Genomic DNA, 24,744 nt, shown 5'->3' on the forward strand with positions numbered 1-24,744 from the left:
TTTAATCAATGAACAGTGAAATAATCTGCTATGGTTTTGATTTTCACCCTTAACAGAACCTGTATAAGTCAGATCTACAGTGGCTCAGAGGCATTGGATGGAGTCCTTTGGGATCTCTGGAAGCTGAAAAGAACAAGAAAGCTTCTGAAATACTGAGTGACAAGAAGTACAGGCAGCACCCAGACACTATTAAGTTCACAAGTATCCCAGATGCCATGGATGTTGTTTTGGCAAAATCTAATGCCAAAAATAGGAGTGATGTAAGTTGCCTCTAGAGAAAGAATGTGGGATTCAATAAATGAATGCATGAATATGCATTTTAAAAAGGATCTCTGTTTCACAACATGCACTTAAAATATACAGATAGCAGGTGTTTATATTAGGGCCTCACTGCTCTTTGTGCCTTGTTCAGAAGATGAAGATCTTGATTGCAGATGATTTATTCAGCATAACTGCAAATAAGACCTTTAGTAGGCAGTATGTAAATATGTTGTTTTAATGCTGTTTCCTTGGCATTACATGGATGTAAAGAAGAAAAAAAGGCTCTATTTCAGTAAGAAGTCATTGTATTATTTGATTTTACTATCTTATCTTGTTTACATCCCTAATTCTTGCTTAGTACATCTTTTCTTTGCTAATTCAGAGAAAAGGTGAACTGAAATTACTGCTGTGTAGGTGAATCTTGGATCAGACCAGGTTTTTGTTCGTGTCTCTTCCAGATCCTCTACAGGGAAGCTTGGAACAAGGACAAGACTAAGGTTCACATCATGCCTGATACGCCTGAAATTTTATTGGCTAAATCAAACTTGATTAACACAAGTGATGTAAGTTTGCATTTGAACCTGGGTATAGACAATCACAAGGTTGTATTACTCACCTCTATAGAGAGCTCTGGGAATAATTCAATTGATGCATTCACTAAAAGAAAATTCTGATCTTCAATGAAATAGTCAGAAAACATTTAAATTGTAATTTTAAAATATTTTTTATCCAAGGGTACAAAATACCTGTCATTAATAGGAAGGTATGGAGTTTAATTAATTAGGCTGTGTATGGAAACCCATGCTTTCTTTTCAGTAGACAGAAGTGGAAAGTTATAGTATTAAAAAACTCTCTAGAGAGTTTTATCTGCATTAATTCCTTTGAATCCTTCTCTAACAGAAACGTTACAAGGTAGGATATGAAGAGCTGAAGAAGAAAGGCTACGACCTCCCTCCTGATGCCATCCCCCTCCAGGCAGCCAAGGCATCCCGAGACATAGCCAGTGAGGTGGGTCTTGCAGAGGGAAAATCAGAGTGGGGCACAGAGGGGGCACACAATCTTGGATGAAAATAGTTCCTATTTAACAGGAGGAGATACATAAAATGTTAACACTGTTGTGTTGCTGCCCACCTTAAAGGTTGTGTAATTCTTAATGGTGTAAAGCTAATTAAATTAAATACAATAATATAAAGATGATAGCCATGAAGAATCACATTATATCCCCTTGACGTTATAACAAATGCTAAAAACTTCAGAAAAAACAGAACCAAGTTAAAATATGTTAGATTCAACATGATTAACTACTTCATTAACAACAGAGAAACTGAAATGGCAGCTTGGAAAGAAGTGGTAATTGTTTCTTCTGTCTTCCATTAGTACAAGTACAAAACCGCATACAGAAAACAGCTGGGCCACCACATCGGGGCCAGGAACATCGAGGATGACCCCAAGATGATGTGGTCGATGCACGTGGCCAAGATCCAGAGTGACAGAGAGTACAAGAAGGACTTTGAGAAGTCCAAGACAAGGTTCAGCAGCCCTGTGGACATGCTGGGAGTGGTGTTGGCCAAGAAATGCCAGGAGCTGGTCAGTGATGCCGATTACCGTCACCCTCTGCACCGCTGGACGTGCCTGCCCGACCAAAACGATGTCGTCCATGCCAAGACAGTGTACGACCTGCAGAGTGATGTGAGTTGTTCTTTACTGGCTGTGTGACACCACTGGGTGGTGTGTCCTGTGTTCTGTTCCAGATTAAAGGAGGAGGCTGTGTGGCAGGGAAAGGGCAATGGAGTCAAGTTTTTTTATGGAGAACCAGCAATTGGGAAAAACAAATGCTGAGAGCAGGAGAGTCTTAGGGGATGGGTCCAAACACTGAATGGGTGTCTGGTGGGTTGACCCAGTGGACTATGTTCCATTCAGGAGAATATCCATTGGTAGAAGTTAGGATTTCTTGCAGTGAGGAGGTTGCTGAGCTGTTTGTGTCCTCTTCTGTCCTTCCAGAATGTGTACAAGTCTGACCTGCAGTGGCTGAGGGGCATTGGCTGGTCCCCAATTGGATCATTGGACGTTGAGAAGAACAAGAGGGCGAGTGAGATCCTGAGTGACAAGAAGTATCGGCAGCACCCAGACACCATCAAATTCACGAGCCTTCCTGACTCCATGCCCATGGTGCTGGCAAAGAATAACTCCAAAATCATGGACCAGGTGAGTTTCCTTGTGTTTGCATTTTGATGAGCATCTTCCTTTCCCAGGATGTTTTCTATGTCCTTCCATGGTCTGAGTTTTCAAGTGGAATGCTGCATCCTCTTACCTCAGGGATTTATGTTCCTTGTTTGAGATAAAACACTTTTTTTTCTGGTTGGAGCAGTAATGGGGTGCAATGTGGCAAAAGGTGAAGCATTAGAAAGGTTTGGGGAAAGGGAAGGACTTTCTGAGGTAGTGCAAAGTCGAGGCCTCTTGTTTTGGTTCACTTAGCTGATTTGCTCATTGAGTTTGAGTAAAATTAAACCTGTGTGCTCTTGTTTCCTGTTGTCCTCTTCCAGCGCTCGTACATCTCAGCCTGGGAGAAGGACAAAACCAGCATTCACATCATGCCAGACACCCCTGGGATCCTGCTGGCCCAGCAGAACAAAGTGAACTTCAGCGAGGTGGGTGGTTGTTGAGGGTGCAGAGGGTGTCCCTGGGTGCTGTCGTGTCCGAGCAGCAGCGTTGTCTGAGGGCCTGGTGGTGTCTGTTGCAGAAACTGTACAAGCAGGCGATGGAGGAGGAGAAGAAGAAGGGCTACGACATGCGGGCAGATGCCATTCCCATCAAGTCAGCCAAAGCTTCCCGGGACATCGCCAGTGATGTGAGTGCACAGCAGCCCTTGTGGCACATGCTGTCAAACAGGTGCCATGTGGTGGTAGTTGAATTCAGGGTTTGCAACTGAGCCGAATGGAGGTAACAGATCTATAACCTGTCAGTGCCCTTCATTAGTCCATCAAAGGTTTTCTTGACATTGTCCATCTGTAGCTCTCCATGCAAGTTATGGGCATGCACTGTTGCAAGGGAAGGCCTCGGTGGTGTGGAAGGGTAGCTGTGGGAGATGGGTGATGGCCATAGCTCAAAGCAGGGTCCCTCCTGGGCTTGTGAGTGCATCTTCTTGTGCAACAGCCTAGAGTTCTGAGGTGTTGGACTGCCCTCAGCACTACCCACCTGCATGACCCTGACTCTGCAGCTACACAGTTCAGATGTGCATGAGGAAAGAAGTCCCAAACCAAGTTTTCATTTAAAAGTTAAAGCTGTATTAAAAAAAGCATATTTTTTGTTACTTTTAGACATTAATACAAAATTGCGTCCTGTAAGTGTTTGCTGTCTTCCCCTTAAGTCTCTGTGTAGTTACATTTTATTGCTTCAGTAGTTTGAGATGATTTGGCCATTGTGCTTGAATATGAGTAAATGATACTTAATGTAGGGAGTATTAATTGAACTTCAGGTCTTTATAGCTTTCATGATTTAGAGAGTTTTCTTCTTCTCAGATACTGACCTATAGCTCTAAATATATAGGCCAGGGAGAGCCTTGGAGAATGACTCAGAAGGATATTGTGTGGATTCTTTTCTAGCTATACACCATAGGTCATCAGCTGAGCACTTTCACACTTAAACTCTCTGTGGTTTCAGTTGAAAAATTGCCTGGAGATGATGCCACAGGGGTTGCTAGTAATGTAAAACAAACTAAAATAATACTCAGTGCATACTCTTTCTTCCTGCAGTACAAGTACAAGGAAGGGTACCGCAAGCAGCTGGGCCACCACATTGGGGCCAGGAACATCGAGGATGACCCTAAGATGATGTGGTCGATGCACGTGGCCAAGATCCAGAGTGACAGGGAGTACAAGAAAGCTTTTGAGAAGTCCAAGACCAACTTCAGCAGCCCTGTGGACATGCTGGGAGTGGTGTTGGCCAAGAAATGCCAGGAGCTGGTCAGTGATGCCGATTACCGTCACCCTCTGCACCGCTGGACGTGCCTGCCCGACCAAAACGATGTTGTCCATGCCAAGACAGTGTACGACCTGCAGAGTGATGTGAGTTGTTCTTTATTGGCTGTGTGACACCACTGGGTTGTCTGTCCTGTATTCTTTCTACTGTTGGAGGGGAGATGTGTGTGTCAGGGGAAGGGCAACAAATTAAACCCCTCATTTTCTGGAGAAGCAAGGATTGGCAAGTCATGGGTGCAGATGAAAATTATATGAAGAGCCCTAGGGGATGTGTACAACCAATAAATGTGTGGCTGGTGGGTTGATCCAGTGGAATGTACTCCATTAAGCGGAGTTTCTGGTAGTAGGAGATGAGGTTGCTTGCAGTGAGGAGGTTGCTGAGCTGTTTGTGTCCTCTTTTGTCCTTCCAGAATGTGTACAAGTCTGACCTGCAGTGGCTGAGGGGCATTGGCTGGTCCCCAATTGGATCACTGGATGCTGAGAAGAACAAGAGGGCAAGCGAGATCCTGAGTGACAAGAAGTATCGGCAGCACCCAGACACCATCAAATTCACGAGCCTTCCTGACTCCATGCCCATGGTGCTGGCAAAGAATAACTCCAAAATCATGGACCAGGTGAGATTTCCTTGTGTTTGCATCCTGAAGGAAATGGGCATCTTCCTTTCCCAGGATGTTGTTCTATGTCCTTCCATGGCCTGGGTTCTTCTAGGGGTATACTGCATTCTCTTACAGGGATTTATGTTCCTTGTTTGAGATAAAAATGTCTTTTGGAGCAGTAAAGAGGTAGAGTGTGGGAAAGAAAAGGGTGAAGCATTAGAAGGTTTTGGAGAAAGCAAAGGTGGTCCTGGGGTAGTGCAAAGCAGAAGCCTCTTGTTTTGGTTTGTGGACATGATTTGCTCATTGGGTTTGTTTCCCTAAACCTGTGTGATCTTATCTCCTTCTGTGCTCCTCCTTTTCCAGCGCTCGTACATCTCAGCCTGGGAGAAGGACAAAACCAGCATTCACATCATGCCAGACACCCCTGGCATCCTGCTGGCCCAGCAGAACAAAGTGAACTTCAGCGAGGTGGGTGGTTGTTGAGGGTGCAGAGGGTGTCCCTGGGTGCTGTCGTGTCCGAGCAGCAGCGTTGTCTGAGGGCCTGGTGGTGTCTGTTGCAGAAACTGTACAAGCAAGCAATGGAGGAGGAGAAGAAGAAGGGCTACGACATGCGGGCAGATGCCATTCCCATCAAGTCAGCCAAAGCTTCCCGGGACATTGCCAGTGATGTGAGTGCACAGCAGCCCTTGTGGCACACACTGGGGCTGAGTAGTTTCTTTCTTTAAAATCTCTGTGGCTTCAGCTGCTATGTTTTCTGGAGGTGATGTCACAGGGGCTTCTGGGATCATATAAATACCCTAAATTAACACTCATTGAACATTTTTTTGTCCACAGTACAAGTACAAGGAAGGGTACCGCAAACAGCTGGGCCACCACATTGGGGCCAGGAACATCGAGGATGACCCCAAGATGATGTGGTCGATGCACGTGGCCAAGATCCAGAGTGACAGGGAGTACAAGAAAGCTTTTGAGAAGTCCAAGACCAATTTCAGCAGCCCTGTGGACATGCTGGGAGTGGTGTTGGCCAAGAAATGCCAGGAGCTGGTCAGTGATGTTGATTACCGTCACCCTCTGCACCGCTGGACGTGCCTGCCCGACCAGAACGATGTTGTCCATGCCAAGACAGTGTACGACCTGCAGAGTGATGTGAGTTGTTCTTTACTGGCTGTGTTGCAACCACAAGTCTCTCTTTTGTTCTGTTCCTCTTCTGGAAGAGGTATTTGTCAGGATAATAATTCTTGGCTGATTCTGAGGGACTGAGGTAATGTTGTGGCACTTCTTGTCACAATTAGCCCACAATGATGTTTGTGTAGGCTAATGCTCACAGAAAAATCCTTTCTTGCCATGAAGATTTTATGAGGAGAGTTGTGGCCGAGACCTTCAGTACTGTAAGGTAGGGGAAGGGCAACAGAGTAAAATATTGCCCTTTAGAGAACCAACAGTGGCAGTGGCAAGCTCTGGGTGCAATGGTACATGGTACAGACAGTCTTAGGTGATGTATGGCACCTCCCATGCCTCTGCCAGCTGCAGAATGACAAATGGAGTACATATTTGCTGGGGATACTGAGAAGATGGAGCGGTAGGGTGGTGGATTACTTGGCAAGGACTTGTGCTGTTACAGGAGAGGGGAGCCAAGTGTGCGGAACTGATCTTCATAGGAGTCATTCCTGGTGTCTGGTGGGTTGACCCAGAGAAACTTGTTCCATTTGGTAGAGCATCCTGTGGTAGGAGATGAGGTTGCTTGGAGTGACGAATTTGCTAAGTTGCTTTGTGTCCTTTCCTGTCCTTCCAGAATGTGTACAAGTCTGACCTGCAGTGGCTGAGGGGCATTGGCTGGTCCCCAATTGGATCATTGGACGTTGAGAAGAACAAGAGGGCGAGCGAGATCCTGAGTGACAAGAAGTATCGGCAGCACCCAGACACCATCAAATTCACGAGCCTTCCTGACTCCATGCCCATGGTGCTGGCAAAGCACAATTCTGAAATCATGAACCAGGTGAGATTTCCTTGTGTTTGCATTTTGATAAGCATATTCCTTTCTCAGGATGTTGTTCTATGTTCTTCCAAGGCCCAGGTTGTGCAAGAGAAGAAAATCCCTCTTACCTCAGGGATTTGTGTTCCTTGTTTGAGATGAAATTTTCACTTGCATGGTTGGAGCAGTAAAGAGGTAGAGTGTGGAAAAGAAAAGGGTGAAGCATTAGAAAGATTTGGAGAAAGCAAAGGTGTTTCTGGGGTAGTGCAAAGTAGAGGCCTCTTGCTTTGGTTCATGGAGACAATCTTCTCATTGAGTTTGTTTCCCTAAACCTGTGTGATCTTATCTCCTTCTTTTCTCCTCCTTTTCCAGCGCTCGTACATCTCGGCCTGGGAGAAGGACAAAACCAGCATTCACATCATGCCAGACACCCCTGGGATCCTGCTGGCCCAGCAGAACAAAGTGAACTTCAGCGAGGTGGGTGGTTGTTGAGGGTGCAGAGGGTGTCCCTGGGTGCTGCCGTGTCTGAGCAGCAGCGTTGTCTGAGGTCCTGGTGGTGTCTGTTGCAGAAACTGTACAAGCAGGCGATGGAGGAGGAGAAGAAGAAGGGCTACGACATGCGGGCAGATGCCATTCCCATCAAGTCAGCCAAAGCTTCCCGGGACATTGCCAGTGATGTGAGTGCACAGCAGCCCTTGTGGCACACACTGGGGCTGAGTAGTTTCTTTCTTTAAAATCTCTGTGGCTTCAGCTGCTATGTTTTTTGGAGATGGTGTCAAAGGGGCTGCTGGGGTCATATAAAAACCCTAAAACCCTAAATTAACACTCATTGAACATTTTTTTGTCCACAGTACAAGTACAAGGAAGGGTATCGCAAACAGCTGGGCCACCACATCGGGGCCAGGAACATTGAGGATGACCCCAAGATGATGTGGTCGATGCACGTGGCCAAGATCCAGAGTGACAGGGAATACAAGAAAGCCTTTGAGAAGTCTAAGACCAACTTCAGCAGCCCCGTGGACATGCTGGGAGTGGTGTTGGCCAAGAAATGCCAGGAGCTGGTCAGTGATGTTGATTACCGTCACCCTCTGCACCGCTGGACGTGCCTGCCCGACCAGAACGATGTTGTCCATGCCAAGACAGTGTACGACCTGCAGAGTGATGTGAGTTGTTCTTTACAGGCTGTGTGACAGCCTTGGGTTGTCTATTCTACTGGTTGAGGAAGTTTGTGTGGCAAGGGAAGGTCAAGGGAATTCAAATCCTTGTCTTCTGGAGAACCAAGTCTTGGCAAAGACAAGAAATTTTTCATCTGAGAATAGTACGTGGAGCATTAGGAGATGGGATAAAAATCTCCTTCAGTGTCCCAGGCAGATGCAGATTCACAAATGGGGTAGGTCTTTGACAGCAATACAAAGAAGAGAGAGGAAGAAAATTTGTGGATTGTTTGATAGCCTCAGACAGGTTTCTGGGAGCGGAACGTTTCCAGAGTCACTTTTGTGGCACAATCTGGTGAGTTGACCCAGTGGAATATGCTCCATTAAGCGGAGTTTCCCGTAGTAGGAGATGAAGTTGCTTGCAGTGAGGAGGTTGCTGAGCTGTTTGTGTCCTTTCCTGTCCTTCCAGAACGTGTACAAGTCTGACCTGCAGTGGCTGAGGGGCATTGGCTGGTCCCCAATTGGATCACTGGATGCTGAGAAGAACAAGAGGGCGAGCGAGATCCTGAGTGACAAGAAGTATCGGCAGCACCCAGACACCATCAAATTCACGAGCCTTCCTGACTCCATGCCCATGGTGCTGGCAAAGCACAACTCTGAAATCATGAACCAGGTGAGATTTCCTTGTGTTTGCATCCTGAAGGAAATGGGCATCTTTCTTTCCCAGGATGTTTTCTATGTCCTTCCAAGGCCCAGCCTGTGCAAGGGGAGAAAATTCCTCTTGCCTCAGGGATTTGTGTTCCTTGTTTGAGATGAAATTTTCACTTGCATGGTTGGAGCAGTAAAGAGGTAGAGTGTGGAAAAGAAAAGGGTGAAGTATTAGAAAGATTTGGAGAAAGCAAAGGTGTTTCTGGGATAGTGCAAAGTAGAGGCCTCTTGCTTTGGTTCTTGGAGACAATCTTCTCATTGAGTTTGTTTCCCTAAACCTGTGTGATCTTATCTCCTTCTTTGCTCCTCCTTTTCCAGCGCTCGTACATCTCAGCCTGGGAGAAGGACAAAACCAGCATTCACATCATGCCAGACACCCCTGGGATCCTGCTGGCCCAGCAGAACAAAGTGAACTTCAGCGAGGTGGGTGGTTGTTGAGGGTGCAGAGGGTGTCCCTGGGTGCTGCCGTGTCTGAGCAGCAGCGTTGTCTGAGGGCCTGGTGGTGTCTGTTGCAGAAACTGTACAAGCAGGCGATGGAGGAGGAGAAGAAGAAGGGCTACGACATGCGGGCAGATGCCATTCCCATCAAGTCAGCCAAAGCTTCCCGGGACATTGCCAGTGATGTGAGTGCACAGCAGCCCTTGTGGCACACACTGGGGCTGAGTATTTCTTTCTTTAAAATCTCTGTGGCTTCAGCTGCTATGTTTTTTGGACATGGTGTCAAAGGGGCTGCTGGGATCATATAAATACCCTAAATTAACACTCATTGAACATTTTTTTTGTCCACAGTACAAGTACAAGGAAGGGTACCGCAAACAGCTGGGCCACCACATTGGGGCCAGGAACATCGAGGATGACCCCAAGATGATGTGGTCGATGCACGTGGCCAAGATCCAGAGTGACAGGGAGTACAAGAAGGACTTTGAGAAGTCCAAGACAAGGTTCAGCAGCCCTGTGGACATGCTGGGAGTGGTGTTGGCCAAGAAGTGCCAGGAGCTGGTCAGTGATGCTGATTACCGGCACTACCTCCATGAATGGACTTGTTTGCCAGACCAGAACGATGTTGTCCATGCCAGGACAGTGTATGACCTCCAGAGTGATGTGAGTACTTGTTGATAAGCCCTAGGCCACTGAAATGTTTGTAATTTCCTTGGAATATAAGCTATAGTACTTGCTCTCATATAGTATTTTTTCACGTTGTGTTTTTTTTTCCTGCTCAAAGCAAGGCCGTTATATTTTGAGTAAAGGGATCTGAATGTAAGGGATTTATGAAGGTTTATTTACATCCAAACAGGAGAATTAGCTCCATATCATCCTTCATAATAGGAAATTTGAATATACTTAAATGCTGATTAACATATAAAGGGGAAATTTTTAACTGCTGCCTTTATATTGTGTAACAGAACTGCTACAAGTCTGACCTGGAATGGCTGCGGGGCATTGGCTGGGTCCCAATTGGTTCCTTGGAAGTTGAGAAAGCCAAGAAGGCAGGGGAGATCCTGAGTGACAAAATTTACCGCCAGCATCCGGACACCATCAAGTTCACCAGCATCCCAGATTCTCTTCCGATGGTATTGGCCAAGCAGAACGCAGACACCATGAACAAGGTGAGCCTGAATTTGGTCAGGTAACTCATCAACAATCTCTGTCCTGAGACAGGACTGGGATCCCAGACTTCTGCGTGTGCTGTGGGATTTCAGCACTCTAAGGCTGTAAAAATGTGAGTTCCATTTTTGGTAATCAGAATCTTGTTTTCATCAACAGCTGCTTTAATAATATCTTCCTAGAGAATTCCTAAGTTCATTTGTCACAATTCTCTGTTGTGAATGTCTCCAAATACTCTGCTGTGTTTCTCCTGCAGCGCTTGTACACTGAGGCCTGGGATAAAGACAAGACACAAATCCACATCATGCCTGACACGCCTGAAATCACACTGGCAAGAGAGAACAAGAAGAACTACAGTCTGGTGAGTGTGGGAGGTCTCAAAATGTAGCTGCTCTGTCATGGCTGGATCAGGAATGTTCTGGGAAACCTTCTAGAGATGGCACTATCCGTTTCTTTAAGTAACTCCCATATTCATGCAAGAAATTGTGACTTTAAAAACATTGTGTATTTCTAGTAGTGCATACATAGAACCGTGAGCACTGGTGGAAAGAAATTCCATAAATTCCACACAAGTTGTGTTTTTCCACTGAATTTTTCAGGAGTCATTCCTGCCAGTGTGCATAATGTTGGGAAGGCAAAAATTAATACCAGAAAGGTAATTACCAGCATAATTCCGAAAAGGTGTGATGCCAGTGTTCAACATTATTTTAGGCAAACAAGTTCACATCAGTAAGCCATATCAGTGGTTTTAAAAAGTAAGTTTTATTCCATTTGTATAGAAGAAAAGTTTAGCTCTAAATTGTAGTCAATATTACATTATTTAAAGCAGTAAAATAAAAATTAAGTAAAAAATGTATTTAGCAAGGGTCTTACTTTGACATGAATTTGTATCAGCTACTGATCTGAGGTTCATAAAACTGGGTATAATAAATCTAAACACAATTATTAGATCTACTTTTAAGCAGTTTGTTTTGCTTAGAATATAGCATATGGAACTTACATGAGTCCCACTGTTTAATTCTTCATCTAGAAACAATACAGACAGGCCATGGAAGATGCAAAGAAGAAAGGCTATGATTTGAGAGCTGATGCCATCCCCATCCAAGCAGCCAAAGCATCCAGGCAAATTGCCAGTGATGTAAGAATCTAAATTTTTGTTCCTTTCTATGTTGACATCTCTCCTCTGCAACCTGAAAATTATCAGCTGGATCCTGTAAAAGGCACTGCAGTTAAACTGTGACTTTAAATAGTAGATTTTTGCATGTAAATTATCATGTATGTTAAAAAAGTTAATTTGATAATTATAAGAACAATATAATGCTGCTATCATGATAATTGTATAGCTCATAGCCCTGTATGTGTAAATAAGCATTTACAGTATGTGTACCATTATATGTAATAAGGATTAAATGCATTTATTAAGATCAGGATTATTTCTCACTAATATTAGTAAAGCACATTTCTTCAAAAAGGAAAATGATAAAAAATTTCTGTTTAGAGCTCTAACTCAAATAGCAAAAAACTTTAGTCCTGGAATATTATTAGCATGAGATGTGATTTGACTTTTTGGTATTTTTTTTTTAATGGTAGGTTATAGATAAGTTTGGAAAGGTTATTGCTAGAAATATTTAATATGAGTAACTGATATTTATAGGTGATACAGAAATGTAATATCTTGGTTTGTGTTTCAGTACAAGTACAAGGAAGGGTACCGCAAGCAGCTGGGCCACCACATCGGGGCCAGGAACATCGAGGATGACCCCAAGATGATGTGGTCGATGCACGTGGCCAAGATCCAGAGTGACAGGGAGTACAAGAAGGACTTTGAGAAGTCCAAGACAAGGTTCAGCAGCCCCGTGGACATGCTGGGAATTGTGTTGGCCAAGAAGTGCCAAGGGTTGGTCAGTGACATTGACTACCGGCACTACCTGCACCAGTGGATCTGTCTGCCCGACCAGAACGACGTGATCCACGCCAAGGAAGCCTACGACCTTCAGAGTGATGTGAGTTCTCTGGCATTAAAGTTTTTCTGAGGAATGTATTTGATATTTTACATGGTTGGATCAGGCAATCTTGTTCTGATGTGGTAGAACTAACTTCTTGAGATTTATTTGGAAATTTTGTGGCTGATTGAAACTAAGCTCTCCAACAGGATGTGTTTTGTAATTGATGCTTCAATGAAATCCTCTAACTCCAGAATTGCTATCTATCATTTACTATTCTGAAAGTTGGATAATAGTTTCACCCTTAATATAGTGGAAATGCTCTTGTTTTTTCTATATTTTCTCTTGTACTTTGAATTTATTTAAATTGATTGTTAAGTTGATAGAGAGGTTATTAATTGGTGAACTCTTAACCATATAAGTTGCATTATTGTTATTAATGATAGAATAACCTGTGTGGGTGATTTTTTTTTCTATTTTTTAACAGCACTGCTACAAATCTGACCTGGAATGGCTGCGGGGCATTGGCTGGGTCCCAATTGGTTCCTTGGAAGTTGAGAAAGCCAAGAAGGCAGGGGAGATCCTGAGTGACAAAATTTACCGCCAGCGTCCGGACACCATCAAGTTCACCAGTGTCACAGATTCCCTGGAGATGGTGCTGGCCAAGCAGAACGCAGACACCATGAACAAGGTGAGTCCTGATCCCTCAGGGAGACACATCAGAGGTGTCTGCCTCAGCCCTGGAGGCAGGACTGGGAATGAACTGAGCACAAGCAATGCTCATTTTTTAAATTCTCCTCCTTAATCAATGTGGTGTTTTTTAAGTGTTACATTTCCACAAGTCAATCCTCCTTTTGTTAATACCGTCTTTTCCTAATTACCTTACTAATTATCCCTGTTACATTTCCTGTATTTTTATTTGGTATGGTCTATGTTTTCACTGATTATTGAAATAATAACCTGGTTTTGAATGCCATATCAATCTCTTAATGTTTTCTTTTTTAGCGTTTGTACACTGAAGCATGGAACAAAGACAAGACCACGATTCATGTCATGCCTGACACCCCAGAAATCCTGCTGGCTAAACAAAACAGAGTGAACTACAGTGAGGTGAGTGCAACTGAAATCTGAGAAAATTAACTTGTACTTCTGACAAATACACTTATTTAATCTTTGATTTTTTATTAATTTTAAAATATTGTCAGGTTGTTTATTTTCACAAATGGTCTGTTCCTATGCTGAAATCAGAGTTGTTCCAGAAATTGAACTCTTGGATATCTAATTGGGCTATTGAAATATATTATCCCCCATAAATTAGAAGTAATTTCTACAACAAGGTATGGAAATAACCAGTTTTGCTTTGCTTTTCCTCAATGATTCCCATTTTCCAAGCGTCTACAATAAAATTACAAGTTCTTTGAAATCCACAGGTTTTTATTTTCTACTGAATGTAGAGCTGCGCGGAAGATGTTTAGGTTGACTGAAAATCAACAGTATTGTTTAGGGGCTTGAATAGTTTTATTACTCAGATATGCTTAACTGTTATGCTATTTTGTTTTTAAAACTCAAGTGTGAATTTTTTTCTCACAGAAAATGTACAAACTGGCCTTGGAGGAGTCGAAGAAGAAGGGTTATGATTTGCGTTTTGATGCCATTCCCATTCAGTCTGCCAAAGCCTCCAGGGAGATTGCCAGCGAGGTGAGCAGGCTTTGTTCTCATGTCCCTGTGGATCTGGTAATGGAAAAGAATCAGAATGTTTGTTACTGTCATGCTTCATAGAATAGATAATAATGAAATATATTTTCACAGTGATTCTTTGTAATGATTCCAATATGTTGCCTTTAGAGCATGGAAGAAAGGGGGAGGCAGTATTTTTATTGTGAGGAATATATCACTGTAATAAATAAATATAGTAATGTGAAGATTATTCATATGCCCCCTGCAATACCTATGTTGATGTCCATGGATATTCAAGCAGCATGATCAAAAAGGTGTATGAACCAATGATAGTTTGTCAAGTTAATTTCTGATTCAAACAATATTTCTGTTCAAGTGTCATAATGAAATTCAAGATGTCTGAACATAAAAACAGGGATAAACTATACAATGACTATGCTAACTTGTGCTTCTGGTAAGGAAGCATCACTTAGAGATGGATGATAACTGATTTTTATGCTCCTTGTTTACTCTCAAGTTGGGGATTTCAACTCTTTGTATTCAGAGCAAGTCATATGGTTTTAATAAAGGAGTTTTATAAAAGTTTGTGACGTAATTTAATATTTACAATGTAATCTTAATAATAAAAGAATGTGAAGTACCAAACTAGTTAAAATGTGGCACTCAACATTTAGTAATTGAAAGCATGTTATATAAAAACTCTTCGGTAGCTATAGCTAATAAAAAAGCTATTTATGTGAAAATTAATCCCAGAGTAGAAAGGCTTACATCATATTTTTATCTTTACAAAATAATGAGTACGTTAAACTGTTAGAATTATTTATTAATTTGTCAATACACCAAGTAATTTAACTATCTTCTGTTTCAGTACAAGTACAAGGAAGGATATCGAAAGCAGCTGGGCCACCACATCGGGGCCCGGAACATCGAGGATGACCCCAAGATGATGTGGTCGATGCACGTGGCCAAGATCCAGAGTGACAGGGAGTACAAGAAGGACTTTGAGAAGTCCAAGACAAGGTTCAGCAGCCCTGTGGACATGCTGGGAATTGTGTTGGCCAAGAAGTGCCAGCAGCTGGTGAGCGACGCCGACTACCGGCACTACCTGCACCAGTGGATCTGTCTGCCCGACCAGAACGACGTGATCCACGCCAAGCAAGCCTATGAGCTGCAGAGTGATGTGAGTTCTCTGGCATTAAAGTTTTGTGGAGGAATAAGTTTTTTTTACATAGTTGGATCAGGCCATCTTGTTCTGATGTGGTAGAACCAACTTCTTGAGATTTATTTTTAAGTTTTACAGTTAATTGATGCTAATATAGAGGTTATATTAACTAACTGATCTTTAAATGAAAATCTGTAATTCAAGGATTTGGAGCATCTATCATTTACCATTCTGTGACAATTGGATAATGGTTTCACCCTTAATACAGGTGAAATACTGTCATTTTTTTCTACAGTCTTCTTTACAGCTTTGAATTTGTTTGAAGAGCTGATAGGAAGGTTATTTTCCTTTGGAAAGACGCACTGTGTAATATACATTATTATGATTATTTTATTAAAATAACCTGTGTAATTTTTTCTTCTTCTACCAGAACTGCTACAAATCTGACCTGGAATGGCTGCGGGGCATTGGCTGGGTCCCAATTGGTTCCTTGGAAGTTGAGAAAGCCAAGAAGGCAGGGGAGATCCTGAGTGACAAAATTTACCGCCAGCGTCCGGACACCATCAAGTTCACCAGTGTCACGGATTCCCTGGAGATGGTGCTGGCCAAGCAGAACGCAGACACCATGAACAAGGTGAGTCCTGATCCCTCAGGGAGACACATCAGAGGTGTCTGCCTCAGCCCTGGAGGCAGGACTGGGAATGAACTGAGCACAAGCAATGCTGCAGTTCAGGCATGATGCATTCTCAATCAGCGTGCTCTTGTCATTTCATTCATAGCTCTAAGATCAGGTAATGGAAGACTCAAATTTGTGTGATTTTCTGCATTTTGCTTTTAGATCTTTTCCTTTGCATGTGTGTGTGCATTGGACACTAATAATGCTTTGGTTTATTCATTATTCTGAAGCAATGTGGCAGTTTCCTGAATGTTTTTAAACTCCCTCAGATAAATTCTCCTTTTGTTGATGTTACTTTTACGAGATTAACACATAACTGAATATCCATACTATATTTTTTAGTGTCATAAAATGGTTTTGGTTAGAATGCACATTAAAGATCATTTTGTTCCAACTCCCTGCCATGAGAAGGGACAGTTTCCACTAGACCAGGATCCTATGATTTTAATTAATGCGTTGTCCATTATTAATGAAATATTAACCTGCTTTTGAATGCCATATCAATCTCTTAATGTTTTCTTTTTTAGCGTTTGTACACTGAAGCATGGAACAAAGACAAGACCACGATTCATGTCATGCCTGACACCCCAGAAATCCTGCTGGCCAAACAAAACAGAGTGAACTACAGTGAGGTGAGTGCAACTGGAGAGCTGAGATAGTTAAAGGGTTTCTGATAAGTACATTATTGCAACCTTTGATTTTTTTTATTAATGGTAAAATATTGTCAGGTTGTTTATTTTCCTACATAGCCAGTTCCAGTGCTGAAATCAGGGTTGGTCTTCCACACAAATATACTTATTTTAAAATATATTATCCCCCATAAATGAGAAATTGAAATTATTTCTACAGTAAGTTCTGGAAATAGGTAATTTAATTTTTTAGATTTTCCAGTCTTTGCCTTCCCTAGCCATTTTCCAAACATCTGCAATAAAATTGCAATATCTTTGAAATCTGTTTTTTTATTTTCTTTTCTAGAGAGCCATATTTAAATTATCTGAAGATATACAATATAGTTTAGGGACTTAATTTGTTTTACTGCACAGTTGTGCTGAACTGAAATGCAATTTTGACTTTTGTGTTTTGAAACTAAGATGTGACTCTTTCTCACAGAAAATGTACAAACTGGCCTTGGAGGAGTCGAAGAAGAAGGGTTATGATTTGCGTTTTGATGCCATTCCCATTCAGTCTGCCAAAGCCTCCAGGGAGATTGCCAGCGAGGTGAGCAGGCTTTGTTCTCATGTCTCTGTGGATCTGGTAATGGAAAAGAATCAGAATCGTTGTTCTCTTGTTTACTAATGTCACATTTTACAAAATAGATAATACAGAAATCTGTTTTCATAGTGGTTTTACCACATGGCTTAAGTGCACAAAAAAATGGATAGCCAGTATTTTTTGTATGAGTTATGTCTCACAGTAATGAATAAATATAATAACATGAAGATTATTTATATGCCCCCCATTGCTATCCATGGATGTTTGTGTAGGATGAACAAAAAGATATAAGAGTCTATGCTACGGTTTGTCAAGGTAATTTCTGATTCAAAATTGGAAGTACTTTAAAATTTGTCCCCAAAAGGGATATGTAAGTAAATATATTCTTAAAGTTTAAATGCATGTACTTTCTGGAAGAAAGAAATAATTCTGTTTCAGTGTCACATTGAAATTCAAAACATTGGACTACAAAAACAGGGAAAAAAACTCTGTAATGTCTGGGACAGGTTTTAGGCAATATCACTAAGAGACAGATGGTAACAGATTTTTATGCTCCTTGTTTTTCTATAAAGAAATCAATTTAAATGCTTTGTGTTAAAAAAGGATAAAATATATAAATATATACATGGATTTATTTTTCCTGCAGTACAAGTACAAGGAAGGATATCGAAAGCAGCTGGGCCACCACATCGGGGCCAGGAACATCGAGGATGACCCCAAGATGATGTGGTCGATGCACGTGGCCAAGATCCAGAGTGACAGGGAGTACAAGAAGGACTTTGAGAAGTCCAAGACAAGGTTCAGCAGCCCTGTGGACATGCTGGGAATTGTGTTGGCCAAGAAGTGCCAGCAGCTGGTGAGCGACGCCGACTACCGGCACTACCTGCACCAGTGGATCTGTCTGCCCGACCAGAACGACGTGATCCACGCCAAGGAAGCCTACGACCTCCAGAGTGATGTGAGCAAACCCTTAAATTTGTAACACAGTATTTCTGTAGTACTGTAATTCTGTAATTCTGTAAAACAGAATTAAGTCTTTCACAACTAATTTTTAAAATATGGATAATAAGCCTCTAGTCGCTTGCATCAGACTTGTTGAAATGTTTTTCATTCTTTCATTCTTTCAATTCTTTCATCAAATAGGTGTTTAATTCTATTTTTTCAGTCCTTAACCTGAGGTATAATTTTTGTGTTACTCTGATACTAGCATTGTGCTCCAATACCTTTGTTATTTCTCTTATTTAATAATTATTTTACTTAATCTTCAAAAGTAACAGTTGTTTTCAGAACCATATCCTCAGAAACATACCGAGTTGTTCATATTGTATGTGCTTGTTTATATTAATTTAATATTTGATCACACTTGCCCATATATAACCATCTTTCACATTTTTTCAGGCTGTTTACAAATCAGACCTGGAATGGCTGAGAGGCATTGGATGGGTTCCTATTGGTTCCTTGGAAGTTGAGAAAGCCAAGAAAGCTGGAGAAATCCTCAGTGACAGGAAGTATCGTCAGCCTGCAGACAAAATCAAATTTACCAGTGTGACCGATTCCTTAGCCATGGTCTTAGCCAAGCAAAACGCTGAGATCATGAACAAGGTGAGGGTGGTATTGCCAGTTAATAGAACTTGTTCATGAGGTGAAAAATTCAAAATGCAAACTAAACCCAAAAACTTGTGGATTTAAGAGAAAGTCAATGTCCAAATTCAGCCATTGTACAGGAAAGCTGTTCTCTCAGGGCTCAGTCTGAAGTGAGCAGTTGGCAAAAATCTACAGACCTTTAACTCACATATTTTGTCCTTTAATTTACATATTTTCCAAGAGTAATACTTCATGATGAATAAGTGATGAGGAAATACTTGAAGTTCTCTGGGTGTGAAACTTTTGCAACTTATCCAAGATCTGGAGGGTCAAAGTCACTCCTCCTTTATAACAAACATAATCAAACAACTTATACAGAATAATTAATACACTTTTCCTCCTATGACTGTTTCTCCGCAATCCAAGAACTATCAATTGTTGCACCAGCTTAATCTGAGACATAATGAGGAGGGACAAAGTTTTCCTTCTTGAGCTGTTCAGAGAGAAACTTTGCTGTGTCAGGGTATTAGAGCTTACTGGAACTATCCCTAGCAGTTTGTAAAATAATTGTAATTGTAAAATAATTTCATAAAGAACTGTTTGTAAAGGGCTGTTCTCCTCTCTCGCAGCGCTTGTACACGGAAGCCTGGGATGCAGACAAGAAGTCCATCCATGTCATGCCTGATACACCAGACATTCTGTTAGCAAAGGCCAACGCAGCCAACGTTAGCAATGTAAGGACATTTAAATATTTACTGAACTAGTGGAAATTTAGAGTTAAGTCAACATTTCTTTAATCATAAAGATGTTCTCAAACACACATTCATGAAAATTTTGAGAGACAATTATGAAATGTAGAAATCCCATCTTGCAGAATATTGATAAGCCATTTTCTGTCTTCTTTTGTGTAGAAACTTTATGTCCAAGCCTGGGAAGAGGCCAAAAAGAAGGGTTATGACATGAGAGCTGATGCAATTCCAATCAAAACCGCAAAAGCATCAAGAGACATTGCCAGTGACGTATGTTCTTCCTTTACACTTATTTTCAGTTACCTTCAAAACAAGAATATGTATTTTTGTTATCAGTAGCAATAGGAAATGATAGGACCTTCATCCCAGATTCACTTATTTTTGTATTTCCAGTACAAGTACAAAGAAACCCATGAGAAGGAGAAAGGCCACTACATCGGGTGCCCCAGTGCCAAGGACGACCCCAAGCTGGCGTTGGCCGCGCGCGCCATGGCCCTGCAGAACGACCGCCTCTACAAGAAGGCCTACAACGATTCCAAGACCCAGATCCACATCCCTGTGGATGCCCTGTCGGTGCAGGCAGCCAAGGAGTGCCAGACCCTGGTCAGTGACATTGACTACAGGCAGTACCTGCACCAGTGGACCTGCCTTCCTGACCAGAACGACGTGATCCACGCACGGCAGGCCTACGACCTCCAGAGCGACGTGAGTGACAATCACTGTAGGAAAGCTTTAGGGCAGCTGTGTGAGGCTCTGTTTGTTAGTGACTGGCAAATATACTTTCAAATGCATGTTCGTGGGCCTGTGGTCTGTCCTGGTATGTTTATTTTATCCTTTCTGAAGGATTTCAGCCTGGTTGCCAGAAATATTTGGGGCAGTTCATAAGGAAGCCATGTTTCCTTAGTCTTGGAATGTTTGCCTTCAGACTACTTGCAGCTTATGCCCCTGGTTTGAATGCAGTGTATTGGAAGTATCATTGTTTTGTGCAAAGCAGGGGTGCTGTGTCTAGAAAGGATCTGATACAACAGAGCATCACTGCCTGCTTGTTGTGTAAGGACTGTGTGAATAAGTTGGGGAAAGGCTTATGAAAAACTTTCTTGCACTTAGAGTTAGAGCTGCAGAATCCCAAAATGGTTTGTGTTGTAAAAGATAATCTTATTCCAACACCCTGCCATGGACAAGGGACACCTTCTGGTAGACCTCGTTATTCAGAGCCTCATCCAGACTAGTCTTGAACATCTCCAGGAACTGAGAGTCCACCAGCTCTCTGAGCTATGCATTACCTCTGCCATGCCAATAACCCTTGGTTTGTTTGTAGAACGTGTACAAGTCCGACCTGGAATGGTTGCGAGGCATTGGCTGGCTGACAGAAGGGTCTGTGGACGTGGTCAAAGCCAAGAAGGCCCAGGAGCTCCTCAGTGACCGCCTGTACCGCACGCGGCCGGAGCAGCTGAAGTTCACCAGCATCACTGACTCCCCAGACGTTGTCCTGGCCAAGACCAACGCCATGCAGCTCAGTGATGTAAGCTCCCCTTTCACATTTCACTTCTTTCTGGCAGAGAGTAGAATTTCTGCAGTGGGAATGGCGAGTTGGGAAGTTTGGCAAATTGGAGTTACTGAAGAATTCCTCTCGGTGTTTTGTTCTCACCACACTGAATTGCCACTGTTCTTCCTTTCTCCTCAGCGTCTGTATCGTGAGGCCTGGGATAAAGACAAGACCCAGATTTCCCTCCCTTCAGACACTCCTGTCATGCTGCAGTCCAAAGTGAATGCTCTCAACATCAGCAATGTAAGAGAATAACATGAAATATTTGTGAAATGTTAGAAAATGAAAGCTGGCAATTGTTCTTCCAGCTTTTGCTGTAAATGGTGGTGCACAAACTCACCTTCTGAAATGTGCTTGTGTACAGGAAATCACATCCAGAGGCATTTTATCACCTCTCAGCCTATCAACAGGTTGTGTGTTCATGAACAAACTCCCAAGCTCAATGTGCAGTTCCGCACAGCTGCTCCCTTTGGCAGAACCTGCCAAATACATTCCATAGAGGAGTTGTTGGAGTCTGCAGACACAGTGGTCTGTCTTCACAAATACTTCTGCTGCCTCTCTGTGTTTTAATTTTGCACCTACTTTAAATCATGAGTTTTCTGTTGAGACGCTTGCCAGGATCATTATAGAAACTCTGCCAGTTTCAGGAAGCAAACAGGTCTCCCAAGCTGGTCATTCCAAGCAAGCAGGTTTTTAGGGAAGGCATTTCACTGTGTTTTACAAAGGTGATTAATTTTCTTTACAGAAACATTATCAGAAAGCCTGGGATGAGGCCAAGGCGAAAAGCTATGACATAAGAGCTGATGCCATTCCCATCAAACAAGCCAAGGCCTCCAGAGACATTGCCAGTGAGGTACAGCCTTCTCTTTGTGTGGTGCTTGTGTCTCAGCAGAACTGAGTGAAGCTCAGGCTGGCAGCTTGAGTCTGGTGGCTGTGTCCAGGTGAGCAACACACCTTCTGTTCTCTCTGCATTTCCAGTACAAGTACAAAGAGACCCACGAGAAGCAGAAAGGCCACTACATCGGGTGCCCCAGTGCCAAGGACGACCCCAAGCTGGCGTTGGCCGCGCGCGCCATGGCCCTGCAGAACGACCGCCTCTACAAGAAGGCCTACAACGATTCCAAGACCCAGATCCACATCCCTGTGGATGCCCTGTCGGTGCAGGCAGCCAAGGAGTGCCAGACCCTGGTCAGTGACATTGACTACAGGCAGTACCTGCACCAGTGGACCTGCCTTCCTGACCAGAACGACGTGATCCACGCACGGCAGGCCTACGACCTGCAGAGCGACGTGAGTACCCATAGAGATGTGTAGTTTTATTATTTCATAGATTATAGCCTTATTCTAATTGTTCAATGCTATACAGTCACAACAGATTTATGTTTAGACCGTTTTCTTCAATTTTTTGTTACTGCTATTTTGTGCTCTTTTACACGCTTAAAAAGCATTGGTTTTATCTCTAAATTTTGTAAAACTTGATAGTATGTTGCCTAATGCTTTGGACAGGTATGATTTGGAGAGGCTGAAAGATTTGCCTTTCTTGCTTTGATGTGACTTAGGAATAGGAGCTGTTTGCTGCCTTGGAATCAGGTGGCTTTTGTTACCTGTGTTTGCTTGAGTCAGCTTGGAAAGTTATTGAATTGGAAGAAAACTCTGTGAGGTGGCCAGTGAGAGGTTTTAGTGGCTGAATGCAAAGCAGGAGTCAGTGCAGCTGATTTCCTGACCTGGCTTTGCTGCTCATCAGTTCCTCTTCCACTGTTTCAATTACAAGCTTTGGAAATGAGGTTCCTGTTCCTTCCTGTTTGTCACTTTTCCTGGTAGGCAGCTTGGGGTTTTGTTAGGACAGAGGATTAGGTATTTTAGGAGGGACAGGAAGACTCTTGTAAGCTTTTATTATTAATCATCTTTAACTGCAACTCTTTCCAGTTGTTTCTCATTACAAGGTTTAGAATGTGTTGTGCAAGAACTGAACTACTTAAAACCTTGTTGCCAGATTTAATTTTACTTATGACACTGAGCATCTCCTGTCTATAAAAAGGATTCATCTGACTCTAGCTAAGTTTATATAACATAATCTGCTTTGCATAGCTTAAAATTATTAAGTCAGTTATTTTAAACAATATTTTCCTTTTCTGACCATCTCTCCCAGGCTGTATACAGGTCAGACCTAGAGTGGCTCCGTGGAATTGGGTGGTTGCCCAATGACTCTCCAGAAATTAAGAGGGTGAAGAATGCCCAGGATCTCCTGAGTGACAACGTGTATCGGACCCCCATTGACAGTGTGAAGTACACCAGTGTTGTGGATTCCCCAGATGTTGTTCTGGCCAAAATCAACGCTGAACAGATCAGCATTGTACGTTCCAACCTCCTCAAAGCTGCTTCCACACTAGAAACTAAAGCTAAAAGAAATCTCACTGCTAAAATATAAAACTGATCCGTGGTGTTTTAAATTTAATGCTTTTCCAAACATTTTGCTCTTTAGAGATGTTAGTTCAAGAGAGATTTTTGCGATTTTATGTTATTGATATGTGAAAATCTATAAGTCTGATAATATTATTAAATGACTGTTTTGACAGCCAAAATATAAAGAAGCCTGGGAAAAAGACAAGACTATGATTCACATCATGCCAGACACCCCTGAAATCAGCCTAGCCAAGGCTAATGCTGTTAATTACAGCCAGGTATGTTTATCATTCTGTTTTCTCTAAAATAGTATGTAGATGATATCATTCTAAGATGTTGAATCTCTTTGAATCTCATTGAAGTCTGTCTTCATACAGGGCTTGTGACATTCCATTCCCTCTACTGAATATCCTTAAAGTATTCACCCATTTTAAAATAAATAATTGCATTCAGCTATTTAAAAATTATTAATATCATGCCGCACTGAGGGAATATTTTATTGAAATGGATGAGAATCCAAGGCATATAAGTATTTTATACACTTTCACAAACACCCTTCTGTGCTTTATAGGTTGCACAACATACAAAGTGTTGCATGCAACCATGAGTCCAAGATCTATCCATTGCTGCACCAGCTTAACGTGAGAAATAATGAGGAGGGACAAAGTTTTCCTTCTTGAGAAACTTTGCTGTGTCACGGTATTAGAGCTTACTGGAACTACCCCTAGCAATTTGTAAAATAATTATAATTGTAAAATAATTTCATAAAGAACTGTTTGTAAAGGGCTGTTTTCCTCTCTTGTTGCATGTTTCAGAGGCAACTGCATTTATGGCTAGGAGCAGGAATAAAGCTCAAAAAATTTCATGGTGTTTCAGCAAACAAATGGTTGGAAACTCTGCTTCTATAATGGCAAATACCAGAGCATTCAGCATTGTGTGTGACATTTTATCTGTCTTTTCAGAAACAATATAAGGGAGCTTGGGATGAGCTGAAGATGAGCTATGATTTGAGAGCAGATGCAATTCCAATCAAGACAGCCAAGGCTTCTAGAGAGATTGCCAGTGATGTAAGTGCCAAAAGAGGCATCTCCCATGTTCCAAGAGCTCTTTCATGCTAGCTGTTACTGATGGTGCCCTCTGCTCTTCCCCTAGTACAAATACAAGCTGGAACATGAGAAGCAGAAAGGACACTACGTGGGAGTGCCGAACGCAAAGGGAGATTCCAAAATCCAGTTTGCCCTGGATGTAGCCAAAGTTCAGAGCGAACGAGAGTACAAGAAGCACTTTGCCAAGCAGAAGACCCAGTGCCACCTGCCAGTGGACATGATGTCCATCGTGGCAGCCAAGCATGGGCAGGCTCTGGTGAGCGACGCCGACTACCGGCACTACCTGCACCAGTGGATCTGCCTCCCCGACCAGAACGATGTCATTCATGCCAGGCAAGCCTACGACCTCCAGAGCGATGTAAGTTCACCTGAAAACACCCCTTAAAGTTGTCCTGTATTGCCTCTTCTCACTC

The 24,744-nt window shown here is 42.5% G+C and overlaps 1 protein-coding gene across 15 annotated transcripts in view; it reads left to right on the forward strand.

The window, feature by feature from the left end:
- The window catches only part of NEB (nebulin), a 104,725-nt gene that overhangs the window by 24,072 nt on the left and 55,909 nt on the right, over positions 1-24,744 (forward strand). For 7 of the 15 annotated variants that reach the window (XM_077784870.1, XM_077784871.1, XM_077784874.1 and 4 more), the window contains exons 33-76: positions 57-260; positions 720-824; positions 1,162-1,269; positions 1,639-1,950; positions 2,263-2,466; positions 2,805-2,909; positions 3,002-3,109; positions 4,014-4,325; positions 4,649-4,852; positions 5,198-5,302; positions 5,395-5,502; positions 5,669-5,980; positions 6,627-6,830; positions 7,179-7,283; positions 7,376-7,483; positions 7,658-7,969; positions 8,430-8,633; positions 8,987-9,091; positions 9,184-9,291; positions 9,458-9,769; positions 10,072-10,275; positions 10,530-10,634; positions 11,304-11,411; positions 11,965-12,276; positions 12,704-12,907; positions 13,222-13,326; positions 13,807-13,914; positions 14,762-15,073; positions 15,486-15,689; positions 16,259-16,363; positions 16,842-16,949; positions 17,590-17,901; positions 18,342-18,545; positions 19,157-19,261; positions 19,439-19,546; positions 19,670-19,981; positions 20,595-20,798; positions 20,961-21,065; positions 21,568-21,675; positions 21,801-22,112; positions 22,972-23,175; positions 23,399-23,503; positions 24,188-24,292; positions 24,378-24,689. In XM_077784870.1, the coding sequence (XP_077640996.1) occupies positions 57-260; positions 720-824; positions 1,162-1,269; positions 1,639-1,950; positions 2,263-2,466; positions 2,805-2,909; positions 3,002-3,109; positions 4,014-4,325; positions 4,649-4,852; positions 5,198-5,302; positions 5,395-5,502; positions 5,669-5,980; positions 6,627-6,830; positions 7,179-7,283; positions 7,376-7,483; positions 7,658-7,969; positions 8,430-8,633; positions 8,987-9,091; positions 9,184-9,291; positions 9,458-9,769; positions 10,072-10,275; positions 10,530-10,634; positions 11,304-11,411; positions 11,965-12,276; positions 12,704-12,907; positions 13,222-13,326; positions 13,807-13,914; positions 14,762-15,073; positions 15,486-15,689; positions 16,259-16,363; positions 16,842-16,949; positions 17,590-17,901; positions 18,342-18,545; positions 19,157-19,261; positions 19,439-19,546; positions 19,670-19,981; positions 20,595-20,798; positions 20,961-21,065; positions 21,568-21,675; positions 21,801-22,112; positions 22,972-23,175; positions 23,399-23,503; positions 24,188-24,292; positions 24,378-24,689 (8,016 nt within the window). The remainder of the gene's footprint in view (positions 1-56; positions 261-719; positions 825-1,161; positions 1,270-1,638; positions 1,951-2,262; positions 2,467-2,804; positions 2,910-3,001; positions 3,110-4,013; positions 4,326-4,648; positions 4,853-5,197; positions 5,303-5,394; positions 5,503-5,668; positions 5,981-6,626; positions 6,831-7,178; positions 7,284-7,375; positions 7,484-7,657; positions 7,970-8,429; positions 8,634-8,986; positions 9,092-9,183; positions 9,292-9,457; positions 9,770-10,071; positions 10,276-10,529; positions 10,635-11,303; positions 11,412-11,964; positions 12,277-12,703; positions 12,908-13,221; positions 13,327-13,806; positions 13,915-14,761; positions 15,074-15,485; positions 15,690-16,258; positions 16,364-16,841; positions 16,950-17,589; positions 17,902-18,341; positions 18,546-19,156; positions 19,262-19,438; positions 19,547-19,669; positions 19,982-20,594; positions 20,799-20,960; positions 21,066-21,567; positions 21,676-21,800; positions 22,113-22,971; positions 23,176-23,398; positions 23,504-24,187; positions 24,293-24,377; positions 24,690-24,744) is intronic. The other 8 variants (XM_077784880.1, XM_077784877.1, XM_077784878.1 and 5 more) reach the window with 8 other exon arrangements.

This window comes from Lonchura striata, chromosome 8 (assembly GCF_046129695.1).
Source record: "Lonchura striata isolate bLonStr1 chromosome 8, bLonStr1.mat, whole genome shotgun sequence".
In the NCBI taxonomy this organism is placed as follows: domain Eukaryota; kingdom Metazoa; phylum Chordata; class Aves; order Passeriformes; family Estrildidae; genus Lonchura; species Lonchura striata.